The 19,646-nt window shown below is 43.3% G+C and overlaps 4 protein-coding genes across 4 annotated transcripts; 2 read left to right on the top strand and 2 right to left on the bottom strand.

Annotated features, from left to right (window-relative positions):
• Positions 1–7,177: 7,177 nt before the first annotated feature.
• LOC108040485 (transcription initiation protein SPT3 homolog) lies at positions 7,178–8,582 on the bottom strand. Its single transcript, XM_017117973.2, has one exon. It carries the CDS (start codon positions 8,519–8,521, stop codon positions 7,367–7,369), a length of 1,155 nt encoding a protein of 384 aa, XP_016973462.1. The 5' UTR covers positions 8,522–8,582; the 3' UTR covers positions 7,178–7,366.
• A 255-nt stretch (positions 8,583–8,837) lies between these two features.
• LOC108040501 (DDB1- and CUL4-associated factor 12) lies at positions 8,838–10,917 on the top strand. Its single transcript, XM_017117997.2, has 4 exons — positions 8,838–9,216; positions 9,286–9,840; positions 9,895–10,299; positions 10,457–10,917. Exons 1-4 carry the CDS (start codon positions 8,950–8,952, stop codon positions 10,607–10,609), a joined length of 1,380 nt encoding a protein of 459 aa, XP_016973486.1. The 5' UTR covers positions 8,838–8,949; the 3' UTR covers positions 10,610–10,917.
• Positions 10,903–15,045, bottom strand: LOC108040493 (GRIP and coiled-coil domain-containing protein 2). Its single transcript, XM_017117984.2, has 5 exons — positions 14,869–15,045; positions 14,707–14,806; positions 11,576–14,640; positions 11,377–11,494; positions 10,903–11,311 (listed from the first exon to the last, which is right to left on the bottom strand). Exons 1-5 carry the CDS (start codon positions 14,896–14,898, stop codon positions 11,229–11,231), a joined length of 3,396 nt encoding a protein of 1,131 aa, XP_016973473.2. The 5' UTR covers positions 14,899–15,045; the 3' UTR covers positions 10,903–11,228.
• Positions 15,046–15,507: 462 nt separating this feature from the next.
• LOC108040509 (kelch-like protein 18) lies at positions 15,508–17,819 on the top strand. The gene is made up of 4 exons (XM_017118010.1): positions 15,508–15,689; positions 15,779–16,632; positions 16,694–16,952; positions 17,019–17,819. Exons 1-4 carry the CDS (start codon positions 15,558–15,560, stop codon positions 17,499–17,501), a joined length of 1,728 nt encoding a protein of 575 aa, XP_016973499.1. The 5' UTR covers positions 15,508–15,557; the 3' UTR covers positions 17,502–17,819.
• The last annotated feature ends 1,827 nt before the right edge of the window (positions 17,820–19,646 follow it).

Below are 19,646 nucleotides of genomic sequence, written 5' to 3'. Positions count from 1 at the left end.
GCTAGTGACCCTGATCAAGAATATATATACTTTATAGGGTCGGAAACGCTTCCTTCTAGCTGTTACATACTTTTGCACGAATACAATATACCCTTTTACTCTACGAGTAACGGGTATAAAAACTAGGTTTGTCTTGCAGATAGAAAATATTTATAGGTTTGTAGTCATAATACATACATCATTTTTGTTTTGTCTTTGATATAAGCAGAAAACAACACATATTGGCTAGCCTCCTTTTTGCAGCATTTCTAGTTTACCAACCTACAATTACCCTAAACTAAAATTTAAAAAACAGGAGGATTTGTTCAGCAATGCGAATGCATGTCCGAGTTCAGGTCTTATTCTGAACAAATCCTCCGGTCACATCTCATTTCATTGCCTTGTGATGTAACCGACATCCTTTGACTGGGAATGGTTCGTTTCAAGTTTCGCATTTTGCAACTGAAGTTTCGGGCGTATTCCGTTTCTTTTCATTCATTTCCATTCCCAATCGGCATTTAGAAGGGGACTTTCGTGTCGGCAAACTGTTGAATGCTGTTCCCACTGCGCCGTGCGCAAGACTATTCCCAGCTTCAGCTCACTGTTAACCGCTTCGGTCGGTGGAATCTGTTCCCAGTTTTTAGAAACATCAATTTGAATTTTCAAGTTACAGTAAGTGAATAATTGCGTTACTTGACACCTCTTGGATCTTCTTCGAGAAGTACGTCTCTGGAAACACCTCTTCTGCTGATTATTCTTGGGCAGAACTTGTTAAATAGTCCTTGTAGGACTTTCTCTCGTAGCGCGTCTCTGGTAGCCCTTCTCCCTGTAGGACTTCGTCTAGTAACGCCTTTCTGGTAGCCCTTTTCCTTGCAGGACTTCGTCTGGTAGAAGAACTTCGTCAGGTGGCGCCTCCACTTTGAACATCTCGTATGCTTATCTGCTTATACTTAAGCGTACCTGCGACTTTGCAAAGCACGGTTGACTCCTTGCTCTTTTGATTTATCTATAGTTCGGCAGATTGTATAGTCTTCTCCGAATATTTAGCTCATGCTTCAAAAAGCGTCACAGCTCGTTCGTCAATTTGGAATTTGGTCGTTCCTCTCGCTGGTGTGGTGGTCTTCAGTATATTCAATGGATGTCTCTTCTCTCCAATGTTCATCTTATGTTGCAAAATTTTCTTCGCCGTGGCGTCCCTTATGCAAGTAAAGACTCTTGGCTTGCAAATAAATCTGACGAGTAACGCTTTACGTAGGTACAAACCGAAGTTATTAAAAAAAAACTTTCAAATGATAACCGAGACCGACTTCTAAACGGCAACCTTTTCTGTACTTTTTGATATTTGATGATGTCTACCTACTCTATTGTTTGACATTTTACGATACCTTTTAATGACATCGATTAAAAAAAGTAGAGCTATTCATTAAATAAATTTGAGATAAATGCAAAAGCTGGACTCTGCTGATATTTCTGACTTAACTATAGGGTGATTAACTTAAACTAACTTTAACAATCCTACACAAATGACGCAATACTTTTTCGAAATTTTCCAAAACATAGCCGAAAATGGTTGACACGTTTGAGATGGAACGACAAATATTTATTTCGATTTGAACGATTTTACTTAAAGTGCGTATATGCTAAAATCGAATCTAATTAAATGTGTATTAGCTTCCATAATATAAAAAAACATTTATTGATACTGCATTATAATAATGTGACTGACTTAGACGATCAGGAATCATTACAACTATATTTTATTAAGTATTGACTAACATTAAATTAAATATTATCATATATAATATCATCACACATTGGTTTTTTGCTAATTCAGGTTGTATATAGCTGCATTGAGCAAACTAAATAGCTATTGAGTAAGTAGGTCAAGTATTTTGACATTAAGTCCAATATATAATTCTTCCAGCCACTTTACTAATTAAATGAAGACCATTTTCTTTGTGAGCTCAGCTCGACTGGAGCCACCTGTCGTCCACCTGTGCACCCAAACACACTCGCTGCCACATCCACTCGCAGTCAGGAGTGTTCTGGCCATGAAAGCTGTGCCACCAGTGACAATGAGCTGGGACGCCCCCGGTTATGTTCATAAGGCAGACGGCCGGGGCGTGGGCGGGATCGCTCTGTTCAAGGCGTCTAATCTCATTCATTTTGAATAGGACCGGCTCCAGCGTGTTTAGCCTGAGTACTTGTGTCAACACAATTCAAGACGGTTTCAAATTAAAAGGCCGTGTAATGTGCTCCTCTATGAGACTGTTTTTGTTTTGGTTTTCTTTTTTCTAGGTTTGCGCCTAGGCATCTGTCAATAGTCTCGGAGGCTGCCATCGGAACAAATTGCCTCGGGCTGACGTCAGCAGCTTTGTGAAAAAGTGAAAGTAATTAAAAAAGTTAAGCTGAACGGATTTTCAACAATATTCATTTATTCCAAACCAATTGCAAGTCTCTTAATTAAAATTGAAAAACCAATCGGGTTCGTACATATACCTACATATATGTATAAATAAATATAAGTTAAATGAATTACATTTTTGGAAATCATACATTAATGTTATTTATTTTAAACTTACTTCATTTGTTTCAGGTTACTATTTCTTTCACAAACTCTTTTTTTTTTAAATGGCAGCTATTTTCTTTTTATTAAATTGATTTTGGGATTGTTGAAAATTTCTATATCTCGGAGTATATCCGTATATGTAAATTTAAATTGAACTTGTATTTACCCATTATTCCTGTTGTTGCTATGAGAGCTGTATGATATAGTCGTTTGATCCGACGAGTTCCGACTTATATACTAACTGCAATATAAATGTAATGCTGATCCAGAATATATATATACTTTATAATCACTCGATTAAAGTTATTAAATAAGCTGTAGGGCAATGTCTTGCATTTTATATTCCCGGTAGAAATATTTGACTATTGTCCTGCACTTTATTTTTAATTAAATCAAAAAATAAAAATAGACTTTTTGACTATTATTAAGATTAAGATTAAAAAGAAATATAATATATTTATTTTTATCATAAATTTTTTAAAATTTTTTTTATAAATAAAGTCATATAATAACTGTAATAAAAACACATTAATAAATAAAAAGCTCAGGTAAGCGACAGTTAAAAAATACATTTTTGTTTAAATTAAAGTAAAAGAAAATGTGAAGTTTCGTAGAAAGACACCAAGCAAATCGTTTAATTTCATCATTATTCACAAGATTAATATTTTATTTTAAAGTATTCCAAAACAATTCAAATTTTTCTTACAAATGACCATTAGATGGCCTTATCTACATATAGTATATAATTTGCGCTCTTAAAGCAATGTTAAAGAGAACTGGGATGTATGGGTTTGGGGCATATTGACTTTACGCAGCCTGGAAATTGGCTACGTGACTTGACAATACGAAGAAATGACGATGGCGGAGACGATGGCGACTCCACGATGTTGATGATGATGATGGTCCTGATGGGGACGATGCGAAGAGCCGCATGAAATGCAAATTTGGTAACATTAAGAGTGGGAGTGGAGAGGAAAGGAGAGGAGAACGCCGTGCAGAGGAAAGGCAAATAGCACAAGGCCGCCAGAGGAAAAGAAACAAGTTGTTGGCTTAATTTCGTCACAGGCAGCTTGTTTTCATTAACTGGCCATCGAGGAGCTTTTGACTTGGGCCCGATGCTCGTTATGCGTGTGAGCAATCGATTAAGAATAATGTGCCGATGGATTTACAGTTGCAGTAGAGGGCAATCAACATTAAGCGTTTAGTCTGATCCGTTGATGTATAGAAAATGAAAACCCAAAGTTTTGGGTATAATTGGTAAGATTTGCTTCTACAGCATATAAGCCACCAAATACAACATGAGATAGGTAAAATGTATATTATAAGAAACGGTTTTCCAAATATATAGTCTGGCCTTTTGTATACCCTTGCAGGAGGTATTATAATTTTGGTCAAAAGTGTGCACCGCACTGAAGGAGACATCTCCGACCCTATAAATTATATATATTCTTGATCGGGATCACCTCCTGAGTTGATATAAGCATGTCCGTCTGTCTGTCCGTCTGTCCGTCTGTCTGTTTCTTCGCAAACTAGTCTCTCAGCTTTAAAGATATCGAATTGAAGCTTTGCACACACCCTTCTTTCCTTTGCACGCAGTATATAAGTCGGAACGGCAGGAATCGGCCTACTATATCCTATAGGTGCTATATAACTGATTGATCGGAAATGCCATAACTTTGGTTTTTGTTAAGTTAGGAAGTTGGGAATTTCAATGGGTTTTATTTTTGGTCAATCAATCCAACCTACCAAATTTCAAAAGGATCGGCCGCCTATATAACTGAACGATTGGAAATGCCATAATTTTGGTGTTTTTAAAGTTAGGAAGTTGGGATTTTATATGAGTATTAAGAATGCATCATATGAATAATTTTGGAGAATATAATTTACAGAGTAATTGCAAGGGTAAAAAGGGTAGAAGTTAGCTTTCTTTCTTGTTTTTTTTCTTAACAATTCCAAAAACGAATCAGTGTTATTGAAGAGTTAGGTTTGAACTAAATTATTTAGAATTCGATCAAAAGGATATAGGCTTCCGATCGGGTGTTGGTTATGGTTATAACATAACGAATATTGCCATAGTTTTAAAAACCAATTATCAGAATGAAAAGTTGAGCGTTTTTACATTTATTTAGCGAACATTTTAAGTTTTTGGATCAAATAATTGATTAAAGCTTTATTTCTAAATACAAATTAATAGAGTTATTCTTTAATTAAAAGGTTGGTTAAATTCCAATACTTTATTTAAATGTAATTGTTTTCTTAAGACTCCTTTATTAGGCAGCTTAAAAAAAGGTTTGATTTATATTGGCTGTTTGAACAATTTTTTTTGAAGGCAATTAAGTTTAATTTTATTTGCGTTTTCTGATTTCACCTAAATTAAGGCTATCGCTAAACTGCGGTTTTTTTATTCATCGTGAGTCTGAATGCCACACACATTTATATGTACAACAGGAAGTTGATTATTAAGTGCGTTCGCGAGTTTCTTCTCGTAATGCCTTTTGCTGCAGTTCCATGCTCCTGCGGCATCCTTGCAGGTCCTTGTTGCTGCTTCTGCCTGTCTCTCTTCCGCACGTTTGAGTGCTGCTGTCGGCCAATTTCTTTATTGCGCTTTTATTTATCTGTCGGTCCCAGTTTCAACATCGTTTACCTTTTCAATTTATCGGCTTCATATGAGGATTCGCTGTCCCATATTGGGTATGCGTTTTTCTGCCTTTAAGCGTCGGACACAATAGCCAGATACAATATTTAGCCGTAAATGTAAATATGCAACGTGCCGAATGGTAAAAGGTTATAAATGTTATTAAAAAAGGCCAACGAATATCAGATGAATTGCGAGCGCAGTGCAGCTTCATCTAGTATAAAAATGGAGATGAATTTTCGATGTCGGCGTCGGAAGTCGAGGTTTCAGGTTTATCGGTCAGGTTTCAGGACTTCCATACATTGATTAAATTGGAATTCTTGGATACCCGTTCAAGAATAGAACAGCTTGAAAAAAATGTGTCGCTTATTACCCGGTAGTTAAATGATGTTTTCCTGACGTTTGGTAATCACGAACATATAAGTGAACCCATACGGAGATACCACAAAGTGTCTGACGAGTTGGTCACCCAAAGATAGTGTCCGAGGTATTCTTATTTGATCCAAAAAATAGTTCTTCTGGTGGTAGCTAATTTACATTGTGCTTACCAATAAGATTACCCTTTTCTGATCTTAGCACTTAAAAAGCAACATTAAACATTATATTAAGCCCCATTAGCAAAAATAGTTGTGTTTAAATACTGCGAGAGAATGTAACAAGAAATGAAGCAAACTTCGGCAAGCCGAAGTTTATATACCCTTGCAGTTGTTACAAATCTACTACATTTCGATTTCTATGCCTCGCTTTAATTTCCACATCGTATCCTCTTACTCTTCCAGACTCCAACAGCAGCAGTTGCTGCGCCGCCGTGTGGCGCTCATGTCCCGGACAGCAGCTCATCAGTCGGAGATAAATGCCGCGGAGGGTGGAGAAGCACCTGGTCCCAGCGGCGGAGCTTTGGCAGGAGCAGGAGCAGCAGCAGCAAACCAAAGCAAACAAAAACGACAAAATAAAATACCATCAACACTGCAATCAACTAAATACTTAGCTTGAAAGTGTAAAATAAATTGAAATAAAACAAGAAAGGAAAGCTAACAAAAATCCCAACTTCCTAACTTTACAAACACAAAAGTTATGGCATTTCCGATCAATCAGTTATATAGCGGCTATAGGATATAGTCGGCCGATCCCGCGTAGAAACAGACAGACGGACAGACGGACATGCTTATATCAACTCAGGACGCGATCCTGATCAAGTATATTTATACTTTATAGGGTCGGAAATGTCTCCTTCATTGCGTTGCAAACTTTTGACTGAAATTATAATTCCCTCTGCAATGGTATAAAAATGACAATGGTATAAAATCGCTCTATGCGATTTATTTGCAGAGCACAACTTATCGATTTATGTATGTACATATGTATGTATAACGAGGACGGAAGCTAACTTCGGCAAGACGAAGTTTTAATACCCTTGCAGACTTTGCTGAAATTGGTAAAACCAAAGACCAATATAAGTTTATATTGGTCTTTGGTAAAACTGAAAAAGTAGCGAAAGGAATAAGGTGTACATATTGTTTCTATGGAAGCTATAGGATATAGACGTCCGATCGCCACGCGCTTTTTCCCTAATCAATGTATGCAGAAAAAAATTAGATTTGGAAAGATTTATGTCAATAGCTTTTACACTGCGCGAAATATCTTCCATTCTTGCAAGTTATATCCGATTGTTCCTATGGGAGCTATAGGATATAGACATCCGATCGGGGCGGTTTTCAAACTTGATCTGCTTACACTTGTTTTAGGACGACTTAGAAAGTTTTAGATCGCTAGCTTTTAAACTGAGCTCGCAAACGGTATTGAAACAGACGGACATGACTATATCGACTCCCCTATTGATCCTGATCAAGAATATATATACTTTTATGGGGTCGGAAAAGTCTCCTTCACTGCGTTACAAACTTCTGACCAAAATTATAATAACCTCTGCAAGGGTATAAAAACAGTGATTCTGTCAGCAGAGCTCAAATGATTTGCCAATTAAAACCACTGACTTTTATTTTTGAATAATGTTTGTAATTAAAATGTAACGTTATCTACAGAAGATATAAAAAAAGTGGATTCAATTTGTAAAATGAATAGTCTAAACTAATGTAGACATTTATTATGATGCCTTTATGATTTTGATTCTAGGCAAGCATTTTGTTTAAATCTCTCTATTGCAGCAAATGAAAATATACATATTAAATGGCTAGAAAGCTGCGTCGAAAATCGATGTCGCAAGAGTTGCGATACCGTCCAATCTTTCTGTTGCTCATTTGCCGGAAACGGCGCATGGCCTCGTGGATTTCCGGGACACCGATGGGTTTGACGACTTCCATACCCCGCCCCTGGGTGACCTCGGGACAGACGTGCATCATTGCCGGACTGCCGCCAGCGGAGGTCACCCGGCTGTAGGGCTCGGTCACACGGTTGCTCGAGTTTAGACGCGTTAGAATCGAATAGTCAACAATGGCGGCTATGGTCTCATGGGCCAAATAGGCCAATATATTCATCGTCGGCGTGGGGATGCGCAGGTCGGCGGGCAGGTCGAGAAAGCGCCGGAACTTGTTCTTGATCTTCTCTCCGTGCCGACAGTAGAACGATGTCTTGCGCGCCTCGTTAAACTCCAGGTACTGCTGGCCGGTAAGGATCTGCGAGATGCGATCGGCGCGAAACAGCCTACGCATGCGATCCTCATCATGCAGCTCGTGCACATCGATGGCCAGCTCCTCGTCCTCTTCCTGCTGCTCTAGGTCATCCATAAAGTCCTGTGGCCTTCCCGTGCGGATGCTGAGGAAACGCTTGAGAATCCGCATATCCTTAAGGTGCTTCCGCATGCGCGCAATTTTCACGGGATGGTTGCGCATCAGAAACTCAAAGTCCGCCTGCGAGGGACAAGGATTCTGCTTGCGGCGCATGGCCACCAAGGAGGCCTCATTGAAGATGCCGCGCAGTTGTTGCTGCAGAATCTGCTCCACCAGCTTAACGCTTGCCGTTCTCGGCTGATCGCTATCGCCAAAGCTCCGCATGATGTCGGCAATCTCCGTGAGAAGTGAGACGGGCGCATCGTCGGGAATCTGGACGTTGGAAACGTTGCTCCCACTGGCGCCGCCTGCTGCATTTTGTCCAGCTATGGTCACCTGCTGTGGAGAGGGATTCGGCGGAATGCTGCCGCTCTGCAGCAGGATAACCTGGCGCTGCACAAGAAGTGGCTTGATGTCCTCCGTGGTCTGCAGCTGCGGAGTGCTGGGCGCCGAGGGCGGGGCAGGTCCTACCATTATCGGCGATGAAGCCAGGTCGTTGGACCCTATGCAAACTGAGTTTTGGCGCATCACACGCTTGGCGTTGTAGTTCATTTTATTTACAAACAAAGTCACCACTTCAATCGCGTCAGCTGATTATGAGAGAGTATAGAAAACCGGGCGTGTCAGAGATGGCCTATCGTCAGACTAACCGATGGCAATGGAAACGACAGTCCGTTGTTTGAAACCCGAATTATTATTTTCGGGCCTTGATAATTGGTACATATTTTTATTGATATTTTTATCAACAAAACCCGTTTGGACTAATTGTTTTTTAACAATTAATTATATCGATTTAATAATTATCATTACTATTGATGAGCGACATCTTCGCCCTATCGTTCCGGCGGAACTATCAGTTCCGCTGTGTTTGACTCGGAACCAGTCAGCTCCGCTCTAGTCTACGCACCACCATTTTTGTTTGCACGGATGATAACTAGTAAAGAAAAAGACAACAAATCGGATTAAACAACCGCCTCAAGATGTTCAATGGCATGGTGAGAACCATCCGCGACAGTGTCGTGGGCACCTACCCGTCCTGTCACGTGACCTCGCGGCTGGAAGAGCGCAGGGCCAAGCAGCGGGCGATGCGCCAGGAGCGCAGGCGGAAACCGGACAAGCCGGACGACTTCGTCACCTACGAGGACTCGGGCAGCGACGAGGAGACGCCCCAGCAGCAGGAGGAGGTCCTGAACACGTCCTACAACCTATGCGACTACCTCCGCAGCCGGGAGAGCGGCCTGCGAGATGTGGGTATTGTGTCTGGAATTACAGTAATTGCATTGCTAATGTGAACTTTGTCCCATATTTTCCTGCAGCGGCGAAGCGTCAATGTGGAGTACACCAGCCGCTATGTACTCACCCACGACATGCTGCGCGAAACTCAGATCAGCCTGGGCTACATCAACAAGGTCTTCTGCTCCAAGTGGCTGAGCAGCCGGCAAGTGGTATTCGGAACCAAGTGCAATAAGCTGCTCGTCTACGACGTAAACATGAGGCGGGTGGACGCAATCCCTACGCTTTCCAACAGCCGGGCGAACCACCCAGAGGTACAGGGTGGGCTACATGCCATCGAGCTGTCGCCCAGCCGTTCCTTCCTGGCCACCGGCGCGCGAAACTCCTCCGACATCGCCGTGTACCGCCTGCCCACGCTGGACCCCGTATGCGTGGGCGAGGGTGGGCACCGCGACCTTATCATGGGAATGTGTTGGCTGGATGACCAGTTTCTTGTGTCCGGGTCAAAAGACTCGCGTATGGCTCTGTGGCGCATCAACGAGGACCACATGGAGTTCCCGGACGGCGGCGAGGAGGCCTGTCCCACCTTTGCCACAATCCATCCTCTTAGTGTTAAGGAAGTTCGCACTGCCCAGAGGGTGAGTTGAGAGCTGCACATCATTGGAGTAATTTCACATTCTGCTCTTCCCCAGATCCGCTCTCTTTGCTTCAACAAGGAGTTTAAGGAGATCGCCGCCCTCTCCCTAAACGGCTACATTCACATCTTCAACGCGGAGACTTTCAAGCAGACGCTCTCCCGCAAGCTGCCAAACTGCCAGGACAACGTAAGCATCGCCTACCACAGCGATGGCCTGTATGCAGTGGGATGTCGTTCGTACACCATCCTGCTGGACGCTCGAACGTTGCAGACCATCAAAAAGATTACATCCCGCTACAGTGGTTGCGGCATCAGGGCCACCTCCTTTGAAGGCAACCTGCTGACAGTGGGCACTGGGCTGGGAATGCTTCTGTTCTATGACATCCGCGCAGGAAAATATCTGGAGAGCAGTGTGAATGCCTCGCGCACCGTTGCCCTCAAGTGCAGCAAGGGAATTGTGGTAAGTGGATGTGATACGGTTATGCACTCTTAGTAGTCGGAAGACAAAGTAGTATTTCAGTTTTTTTATTATAAACTGGTGCAGTAAATCATATAGAAACAAATGGGCAAACAGCTGGACAATAGCCATTAATGTTCGTCTTTCTTATGAATCGCAGTACCCAGAGGACGAGATGGATGGTTTCCAGCAGGTTAAGTATGTGCCCGCAATCTACACTCACTGCTACGATAGCACTAGGATGCGCCTTTTTGCAGCGGGTGGACCGTTGCCGGCCACCCTGGTTGGAAACTATGCAGGAGTTTGGCAATAGATCAGCATGGGATGCGATCCAGGTTCACATTACTGATTAGTCTTTAAGTAGTTATTCGACTTGTGATCTTCAATTTTTTGTCGCATGTATTCAACCAAGTCCCAAATTTTAAATTTAATTTGATTTACTCAGTTTTGGTTTTAATATATTGTATGTTAGGTTTATGTTAATTATATTTTATATTGTGTGTGAACAATATACACCGTTCATAAGTGTAAATGTATGCATAATTACCGATCCTATTTATATATAGTACATACAATACAAGTAATGGAATACTAATTTATAGACAATGCATCTGATTTATAGTCTGATCTATATCGTAATAGAATTTCAAATTAAAGAAACTATTTAAAAAATAATGATTTTTCTTGAACCGAGAAGGACTTCAATCTGCAATGTGTGTATTGCTCAGAGAGTGCTGTAAAGGGCACTCAATACAACAGATATGAACATATATCAAGTGTACAAAGTACGGTGTGCCAAATAGCAACGGGCAATTTTAAAATACATCAATACAAAAGAAAGTGTACAAGATTTACAGAATGTATGCTATGCAAGTGATAAAAGACTGGCGACTATTCACATGCAACTATACCAAAAAAGATTATGATGATAGCTAGTTGTTGTTATTGGGGCCGCCTCCTCCACTCCACGCGGAAAGGAATCCCGTCCAGCTGCGACTGCTGCCATCTGAAGACACTGAAAGAAAAAAATGCGAGTATAAGAAAGGGGATCCATAAAATTATTTGTAAGCTAATAGCTACCCTTCTGTCCTTTGGCTACAGAGTTGAGCATCTCCATCTCGTTGCGACTCAAACGGAGAATTGTATTAAGCACGGGAACCAAACGTTGGCGCTCATCCACATTGTTTAGTGTAAGGAACTGGAATTTGACCAATGAATATAAACAAAAATTGAACGGCTTTTACTAAAAGTGCCAGAAAGTAAAACTAGATATCCCCACCTTTAAGAAGACGTTCTTCAAATACTCGGAGTTGTGCATGTGCTGTTCCCGCTCCTCAGAACGCTCTTGCCGACGCAATTCCTCCTTAAGCATGTCGTTCATCTGCGTCAATTTTGCCAGATCCTGTTCATTCTCAGCCAACAGGGAAGTCAAGTGCTTGACGCGACTTTCTTGTATACCCAAACGTTCCTTTGTGGCCTGGAGTTGAGCACTCTGGACGGAAAAGTCCCCGCGTGCGGCCAGTTCCGCTTCTTCATCCTCCTGCTGGGAAACACTGCGTCCGAAATTGGAGATGGTAGTTACAGTGTCACTGGTTATTTGGTTCATAGAAGTGTTGAGCAGCTCGTCAAGCGGCATGAAGTCGTGTGAGCGTCTCGAGGCAGTGGATATCTTTCGCTGAGCAGCCAGTTGGCCCAGGGAGGTATCGCCAACATGGTTATCTAAACCTGGTTCGTGGTCCATGAGCAAGTAATCAATCTTAGCCTGTTCCGGACTGGGCTCTCCACTCACGGCGGAAGCACTGCTATGTTGGGACACGTTAATCTGCTTTTGCTGTGCCTCCTCCAACTGTTGCTGCACCTGCTTTAGTTGCAACTGGTGTCCGGCGTCCAGTTGATCAACTTGCTGGCGATGCTGCTGCATCAGGTCGTGTTGGAATTGCAGTTGGCGTTGGTTCTCCAGCGATAGAAGGTCGTTTTGCTGACGTAATTCGTCCACCAGTGACAAGAGCTCTTTGATGCGCTTTTGCAGATCAGCGTTGTCCTGCCTCAGTGCCTCTATCTGACCGTCCATCTGGGCCAGGCGTGCAGCTTTTTCATCGTTGCTGGCCCGCAGATTGCGTTCACTTTCCCGAAGGCCGACTAACTCCTCTTCCAGCTCTTGTTCCCGGTTAGAGCCCTTACTTTGGTTTTTGCGCAACACTGACTGTGCCTTTAGCTTGTATTCGGTGTACTCCACTCTTAGATCATCCTGGGCCCGTTCTGCATTTCGAAGAGCCGTCTCCAATCGCTTTTGTTCCGTCAAATGCACCTCAAGCTCGTCTGTTCGCGTTGTAAGTTGCTGGGTGGCCGCACTTAACCTGCATTCATACTGCTGTGCACTTTCCGCCAGTTGGAGACGCAATTGCTCCGACTCCAGCCTGGCCTTTTCAACACCCTGCTCCAAATCCTTGTTCTGAGTGAGCGCCTGCTGCTTACTGTAAACGGCGTCCTTGACCTGCACCTGCATGCGATCAATCTGTTCTTTTAGCTGTTGGGAGTGAGCCGCCTCTCCGTTTTTGGCCTCTTCCAGAATGGCGATTTCCTTCCGCAGCTGGACAATAGTATTTTCCTTGCTGGCCAGCGATTCCCTGACAGCATCCAGCTCACTTGACTTGGCCATCAGCTTGGCACTAACTTCGGTAAGGGATTTTTCGGCTGCTTCGATCTCCAGGTTGAGGACACTTGAGTGCTTGGTTTTTTCCTTGGACCTTAGCTTCTGGTTTTCAGCTCGCGCAGCGTTAAGGTCCTGTTGCAGTTGGACCTGGGCCAGTTTTACCGCCTCCAATTCCTGCTTCAAGGCCCCGCTCTGTTCCATTTCCTTCAGTTGCTGCGTCTGCTCCTGCAGCTTCTTTTTCAGCTTGGCAGCCAAGGCCCTCAGTTTGTGGTACTTCTCCTCGTAGCCCTCGTCTAGTTCTCGCAAACGACTTAGTTCCTCGGCTCGTGATATTGTGGATGTGGAGAGGACGTCACTCTGGGCATCAGCATTGGCCTGTTCCAATTCCTCAAGCCGACTCTGGAGTTGGTTTATCTTCTGAGACTTCTCCTGCGCCGCCTGCTGACTTCCGGTTAATTGGGCCTCCAAGTCCCGCTGACGTTTGACTGCAGCTTCGTGCTGCTCTTGGAGGCGGGAGATGGCATCACCGCGTCCTTTCAGCGCCTCGTTTAATTCCCGCATCTCGGTTAGCAACTCACCATGCTCCTGCTCCTTGAGGTGGAAGCGAGTGAGCAAGTCCTCGTTGTGTTGGCGCAATTCTATGCAGATGGCTTCCAGATCCTGCAACTTTTTCTGCTGATTATTACGCTCCTTTTCGATGACTTGAACAAGGCATTGCATCTGATTAAGTTTGGCCTGGAAAAAGCTAACGTTCAGGTTGCTGGAATGGTTCTCGTTCTTCTGCTGCTCTCTTGTTACTACGGCGAATTGTACCTGGTCCACTCTTTGCTGTTCTTTGACAATGCTAGCCAACTGTTCGATGGCACTCAATTTCTTTAGAAGACGCTCCACATCCAAATGACTCCTCTGCTGCTTCACTATTTTTGCCAGGCGGTCCAGTTCTTGAATCCTTTGCAACAATCGCTTGCAATCGATTCCAACGTCATTATTGCTACGCGCATTTACTGCCATTTCAGTGTCCTGCTTCAGTTTTTCGTTTTCAGCCTGTAAGGACGACAGCTTTCCACAAAGGAGCTGTGACGCCTTGATGATCTCCACCTGCCACTTAGACACAGAGGCGGCGTACTCGTGTTGGGTCTCCAAGAGCACGCACTTGCATTCTTTGAGGTTCTTCAACTTGCGGTAGACGTCAATGAAGCGATCCTTAAGGGAGTTGAACTTTTTACGCTGCTCAGAGTTAAGCTCCTTGAGGCTTTGGTACTTCTGCTGCTGCAGGTTCGACTCTTCGGTCACCGCGACCAGTTGCTGGCGAAGACTGGCGTTTTCTGCCTCCGCTTCCTTTATCTTGACAATGTCCACTTCTAACAGTTCCAGGTTCTTGCGCTGCTCGTTGCCCAGGGCATTGACCTGTTGCATGGCCTTCTCCATGCGATCCACATCCGCAAGAAGGACATCGTTCTCGTCACTCAGCCGCCCTAGCTGGCGCTTCAGACTCTCGTTCTCAATCTCGAATTGCGCCAGGCGATCGGCATCCTCCTTCGTCTTTCGCTTCAGGGTGTTAACTTGTTCAGTCAGAATTAGGTTCTTGTCGGTGAAGTCTTGAACCATCTCCTGCATGACTGGCAGGCTGCTCTGCTTTTCCGCCGCCCGCTTAAGGGCCTCCTTGAGAAGACGATTTTCTTCGGTGAGTTCTAAATGTGGGACAGTAAATAAAGGTGTTGAAAGTTCTTCCGCAAATCTTTTTCTATTATACTCACCATCCTTTGCCTGCTTTGCTTTCTTGGCAATGTTGAGCAGGCCTTTGTATTTGCTGATGATTTCATCTTTGCTCAGCGCCTCGATTGGATTCGCGTTCTTCTGCAAATGCAAATAGCAAGATGAGACGTCATCAGCAATTTTAGTGACACCTTTCCACTGACCTGGGATTCCCTCTGTGATGCTGTGTCCATGTTACTTGCTTACTGCGTGACCTTGCATTTAATCGCTGTTCGACCATCTACTTCTTAGTTTTGTATCTTGGCGATTTTCCTGTCAGCAAACTAGATTGTTGGGAAATTGCTTTGGACCCTAAATCAGTTCGAGTGAAGAAAACACTGGTGGTGCCACACTAACAGCTGATAGGGCTGTCATCGTAGCCAAATTAGAGATGCCCAAATTTCCGTAAGAAGGTGTTGACAAGACTTAAAAGTTAAATTTTTTAATAAAAATGAATGTGAATAATATGTAATTACTTAATAAATGTAGCAGTAAACGATATTATTCTACTGAAAAAACATCATTACTTATTAAATAGCTTTTAAAACATCACGCTTCAGCCAAATACCTTGTGTAAAATATATGCAAAAGGTAGGCAAATCAAAATTATAAAGCCACATGTCTGAAAATTTAATCTTCGCAAATGTAATCTTCGTCAAAATGCTTTTAAGTTTTTTATTTTGGAAGCCATTTGTTAGCTTTAATACTGGGCTTACTAACAATTAACAACTATCGCACCAGCCTTAACTATCGATAACTATTGTATCGGTGGTAGCTCACCCTCAGCACTGCAGTAAGCAAACTTTTGGCATCTCTACTGTGTCCCTTATCATTTTCTTCATCCGCGGTAGTGATGGATTTGAGTGATAATAGCCAACTGGAGGATCAGTACTTTGTTTACAAGCATGAGCAGCTATTCGGCGACAGCTTTCCGCTGTTCAAGGAGATCCGTAGACTTGGCAAACTGTGCGATGTCACCCTGAAGGTGGGTGGTCAGAAAAGAGCAATCACCACCAGCTCAGCGATACGGTCATTATCTGGTGTCTAATTATAAACCCATACGAATTATTACAGGTTGAAGATCAGACCTTCTCCGCGCACCGCGTCGTGCTGGCGGCCACCATTCCGTACTTCTACGCTATGTTCACTAACAACATGGCCGAGAGCCGGATCAAGGAGATCACCATGAAGGAGAGCGCCATCGAGCCCAGTGCCCTGGAGAGCCTCATCAACTACGTTTACAGCGGTCAGGTGCGCATCGACAATCAGAATGTGCAGAGCCTGATGGTGGGCGCCTCGTTCCTGCAGCTATCCAACGTCCGGGACGCCTGCGCCAGCTTCCTGATCTCCCGCTTCCATCCGCACAACGTCCTGGGTATCCGCACCTTCGCCGACTCCATGATCTGCCGGCAGCTGATCGACGCCGCCGACAAGTACATCGACCAAAACTTTGCCAAAGTGTCGCAGTCGGAGGAGTTCCTCGCCCTGGACTGTGACCAACTCCTGGAGCTGATGCGCCGAGATGAGCTCAACGTCCGTACCGAGGAGGTAATCTTCGAGGCCTGTATGAAGTGGGTGAAGTACGCGGAGGAAAAGCGCTCCGATCTTTTCCCCCAGGTGCTGGCTGCTGTGCGTCTGCCACTGCTTTCGCCGCAGTTTCTGGCGGATCGCGTGGCACGCGAAGAACTCATCCGATCTTCGCACCAGTGTCGCGATCTCCTGGACGAGGCCAAGGACTTTCACCTTATGCCTGAGCGCAGGGGCCTGCTGCAGAGCTTCCGTACTCGGCAGCGGTCCGGGGAGTTCTTTACGGGCCAAATATACGCTGTGGGAGGATTGGCCAGCACCGGTGAATCTGTGAGCACTGTGGAGATTTACGACCCCCTTACTAAAAAGTGGAAAATGGGCGAACAAATGTCTATGATGAGGTGGGTGTTTTGGAACATTATTTCATTCTTTTCCATACTTATATGTCAAATTTGCCAACAGATCTCGCGTGGGCGTGGCCGTTCTGAATGGCAAGTTGTACGCCTTTGGTGGCTTCAATGGCACCGAACGTCTCTCCACCGTCGAGGTCTACGATCCGCGCAAGAACAAGTGGTCCCAAGGCTGTGCCATGCTCTGCAAGCGCAGCGCAGTGGGCGTGGCCGCCCTGGATGACTGTATCTATGTGTGCGGTGGATATGACGGCGTCACCTCGCTGAATACCGTTGAGGTTTACTACCCCAAGACCAACACCTGGAAGACGGTGAGTCAATGTCTATTTCATTAGAATGGAGGGAAAAATGATCCGTCTTATAATTTCCACTCGCAGGTTGCTCAAATGATGAAGTATCGTTCCGCTGGTGGGGTAACCCAACTAAATGGATATGTGTACGCCCTTGGCGGGCATGACGGACTGTCTATATTCGACTCGGTGGAGAGATACGACCAGAACGAAGATGTCTGGGTGAAGATGTCGCCCATGCTGAACCGGCGATGTCGACTAGGTGTGGCAACGCTAAACGGGAAGATATACGTCTGTGGCGGCTACTGCGGCAACTCATTCCTTCGCTCCGTAGAGTGCTACGAGCCCCAGACGGACACCTGGAAGCTGGTGACACCCATGAATTGCAAACGTTCTCGTGTGGCCCTGGCTGCCAACATGGGAAAACTTTGGGCCATCGGCGGCTATGACGGCGAGTCAAATTTGTCTACCGTGGAGGTGTATGATCCGGAGACCGATAAATGGACCTTTATGCCGCCCATGTGCGCCCACAGTGGTGGAGTCGGAGCTGGAGTTATACGGATCGAGTAACCTGCTCGATGTGCCTGCCAAATCCATTTCTCTAGCCACTCTCGTTTTAGGTAATTTATGTGAATTGAAGCGATATAGACTAGCCTAGATACGATTGTTGAGTGTAACCAAGCTTTAGCGGCCAATGTGCGGTCGCCTCGTGTGAAACTCAGCTCAGCTCCTCCAGCTCTATCAAAATTGTTCATGTTTTACTCACGGTTCTTTTAGTGTTTGTCATTCCAGTATTGTAATTGTTTAGTTTCTACGTTTAGCCTTAAATACTCACTTACATTTTAATCCCTCAAATAAACATGTGTAATGCATGTTCTGTGAAAATAAGTTTATGTTTTCTTTGCAAATCATTGTATTTAAAACGCAGCTGCAAGGTAAGTAAACTAAGATGTGTGTTAATAGTCTATATAAACGCAACTTCATTCCCATATTACCATTGTTCAATAAAAACATTCAACTTTATTTAATTTAATCACAAACGGAACTAAAACGACAAATACCCTCTGAAAGGTACCTTTTATTCCCTTGCAGAGGGTATTATAATTTTGGTCAAAAGTGTTCAACGCAGTGAAGGAGACCTCTCCGACCCTATAAAGTATATATATTCTTGATCAGGATCACCTCCCGAGTTGATATAAGCATGTCCGTCTGTCTGTTTCTACGGAAACTAGTCTCTCAGTTTAAAGATATCGAATTGAAACTTTGCACACACCCTTCTTTCCTTTGCACGCAGTATATATGTCGGAACGGCCGGGATCAGCCGACTATATCCTATAGCTGCCATATAACTGATTGATCGGAAATGCCATAACTTTGATGTTTGTAAAGTTAGGAAGCTGGGATTTTCTATGGGTTTTATATATGGTTAGTCAATCCGACCTACCAAATTTCATAAGGATCGGCCGACTATATACTATAGCTGCCATATAACTGATTGATCGGAAATGCCATAACTTTGGTGTTTTTAAAGTTTGGAAGTTGGGATTTTTTAAGAGTATTAAGAATGCATCATATGAATAATTTTGGAGAATATAATGTACATAACATAACATACATAGGGTATATCAACTTCGGCTCCGCCCGAAGTTAGCTTTCCTTTCTTGTTTGTAAAACATTAGTTCAGTTTTTTTCAAGGTATTATCAAAATCAATACCAAGGTAAGAAAAAAGGAAGCGACTTTTATACTTTGGTAATGAATTAAGTTCTACAAAATGGATCTAGGTACGTACCTAGGTAGAAGTATCTAGGTGCTTCCCAGCACTGCCTAGCAGAGGGTATAATAATGTTAATCAGGAGATTTTAGTGTAGGCGTACAGATATGTTCGAACTTTTGCAAACTTAGTTTTTAATAAATTTAAATTTATATTTGACTATATTCTTAAGAAATATTATTAAATTATGTATTACTAAAATACCAGTTTAAAAATAAATAAATAATAATATACTAAACCATCTTATCTATCACTAGCAGTATTTAAACCTATTTTATTATTTTAACAAGGAAAATAAAAATCCGTTCAACATTTTTCTTCCCATTTTTACATTTCCTTTGCCACTTTTAATATCGAAATTCGCCCATCGTATAAATCAATTGTGTTTCGACCATCCATATGGGCGGCGGATACGTTTTATTTGTTCAACAATAAATGGTTGACAAATAACAAAGCAATCTGAACGACAAAAAATATGGGAAAAGTTGCGAGGGCGGGTTTATAATTTGATAACCAAAGTATGAAATCTTGTATGAAATTGTCTGCCACTTTTTTTATACCCTTGCAGAGGGTATTATAATTTTGGTCAAAAGTGTGCAACGCAGTGAAGGAGACATCTCCGACCATATAAAGTATATATATTCTTGATCAGGATCACCTCCTGAGTTGATATAGCCATGTCCGTCTGTCCGTCTGTCCGTCTGTCTGTCCGTCTGTCTGTTTCTACGCAAACTAGTCTCTCAGTTTTAAAGCTATCGAATTGAAACTTTGCACACACTCTTCTTTCCTTTGCACGCAGTATATAAGTCGGAACGGCCGGGATCGGCCGACTATATCCTATAGCTGCCATATAACTGAACGATCGGAAATGCAATAACTTTGGTGTTTTTAAAGTTAGGAAGTTGGGATTTTCTATGGGTTTTACATTTGGCCAATCAATTTG

This window comes from Drosophila rhopaloa, unplaced genomic scaffold, assembly GCF_018152115.1.
Source record: "Drosophila rhopaloa isolate 14029-0021.01 unplaced genomic scaffold, ASM1815211v1 contig_155, whole genome shotgun sequence".
NCBI lineage: Eukaryota > Metazoa > Arthropoda > Insecta > Diptera > Drosophilidae > Drosophila > Drosophila rhopaloa.
Note: the sequence above shows the minus strand (reverse complement) of the source record. Positions and strands in the feature narration are given on the sequence as shown.

Excerpts from the sequence above, each read along its gene's own strand:
- LOC108040509 (XM_017118010.1), top strand. The coding sequence starts at position 15,558 with ATGGATTTGAGTGATAATAGCCAACTGGAGGATCAGTACTTTGTTTAC. Across the intron at positions 16,633-16,693 it reads GAACAAATGTCTATGATGAG|ATCTCGCGTGGGCGTGGCCG; the intron begins GTGGGTGTTTTG and ends ATTTGCCAACAG. Across the intron at positions 16,953-17,018 it reads AGACCAACACCTGGAAGACG|GTTGCTCAAATGATGAAGTA; the intron begins GTGAGTCAATGT and ends TTCCACTCGCAG.
- LOC108040485 (XM_017117973.2), bottom strand. The coding sequence starts at position 8,521 with ATGAACTACAACGCCAAGCGTGTGATGCGCCAAAACTCAGTTTGCATA.
- LOC108040501 (XM_017117997.2), top strand. The coding sequence starts at position 8,950 with ATGTTCAATGGCATGGTGAGAACCATCCGCGACAGTGTCGTGGGCACC. Across the intron at positions 9,217-9,285 it reads GGGAGAGCGGCCTGCGAGAT|CGGCGAAGCGTCAATGTGGA; the intron begins GTGGGTATTGTG and ends ATTTTCCTGCAG. Across the intron at positions 10,300-10,456 it reads AGTGCAGCAAGGGAATTGTG|TACCCAGAGGACGAGATGGA; the intron begins GTAAGTGGATGT and ends TATGAATCGCAG.
- LOC108040493 (XM_017117984.2), bottom strand. The coding sequence starts at position 14,898 with ATGGACACAGCATCACAGAGGGAATCCCAG. Across the intron at positions 14,807-14,868 it reads CATCACAGAGGGAATCCCAG|AAGAACGCGAATCCAATCGA; the intron begins GTCAGTGGAAAG and ends TTGCATTTGCAG. Across the intron at positions 11,312-11,376 it reads TGTAGCCAAAGGACAGAAGG|TGTCTTCAGATGGCAGCAGT; the intron begins GTAGCTATTAGC and ends TTTTTCTTTCAG.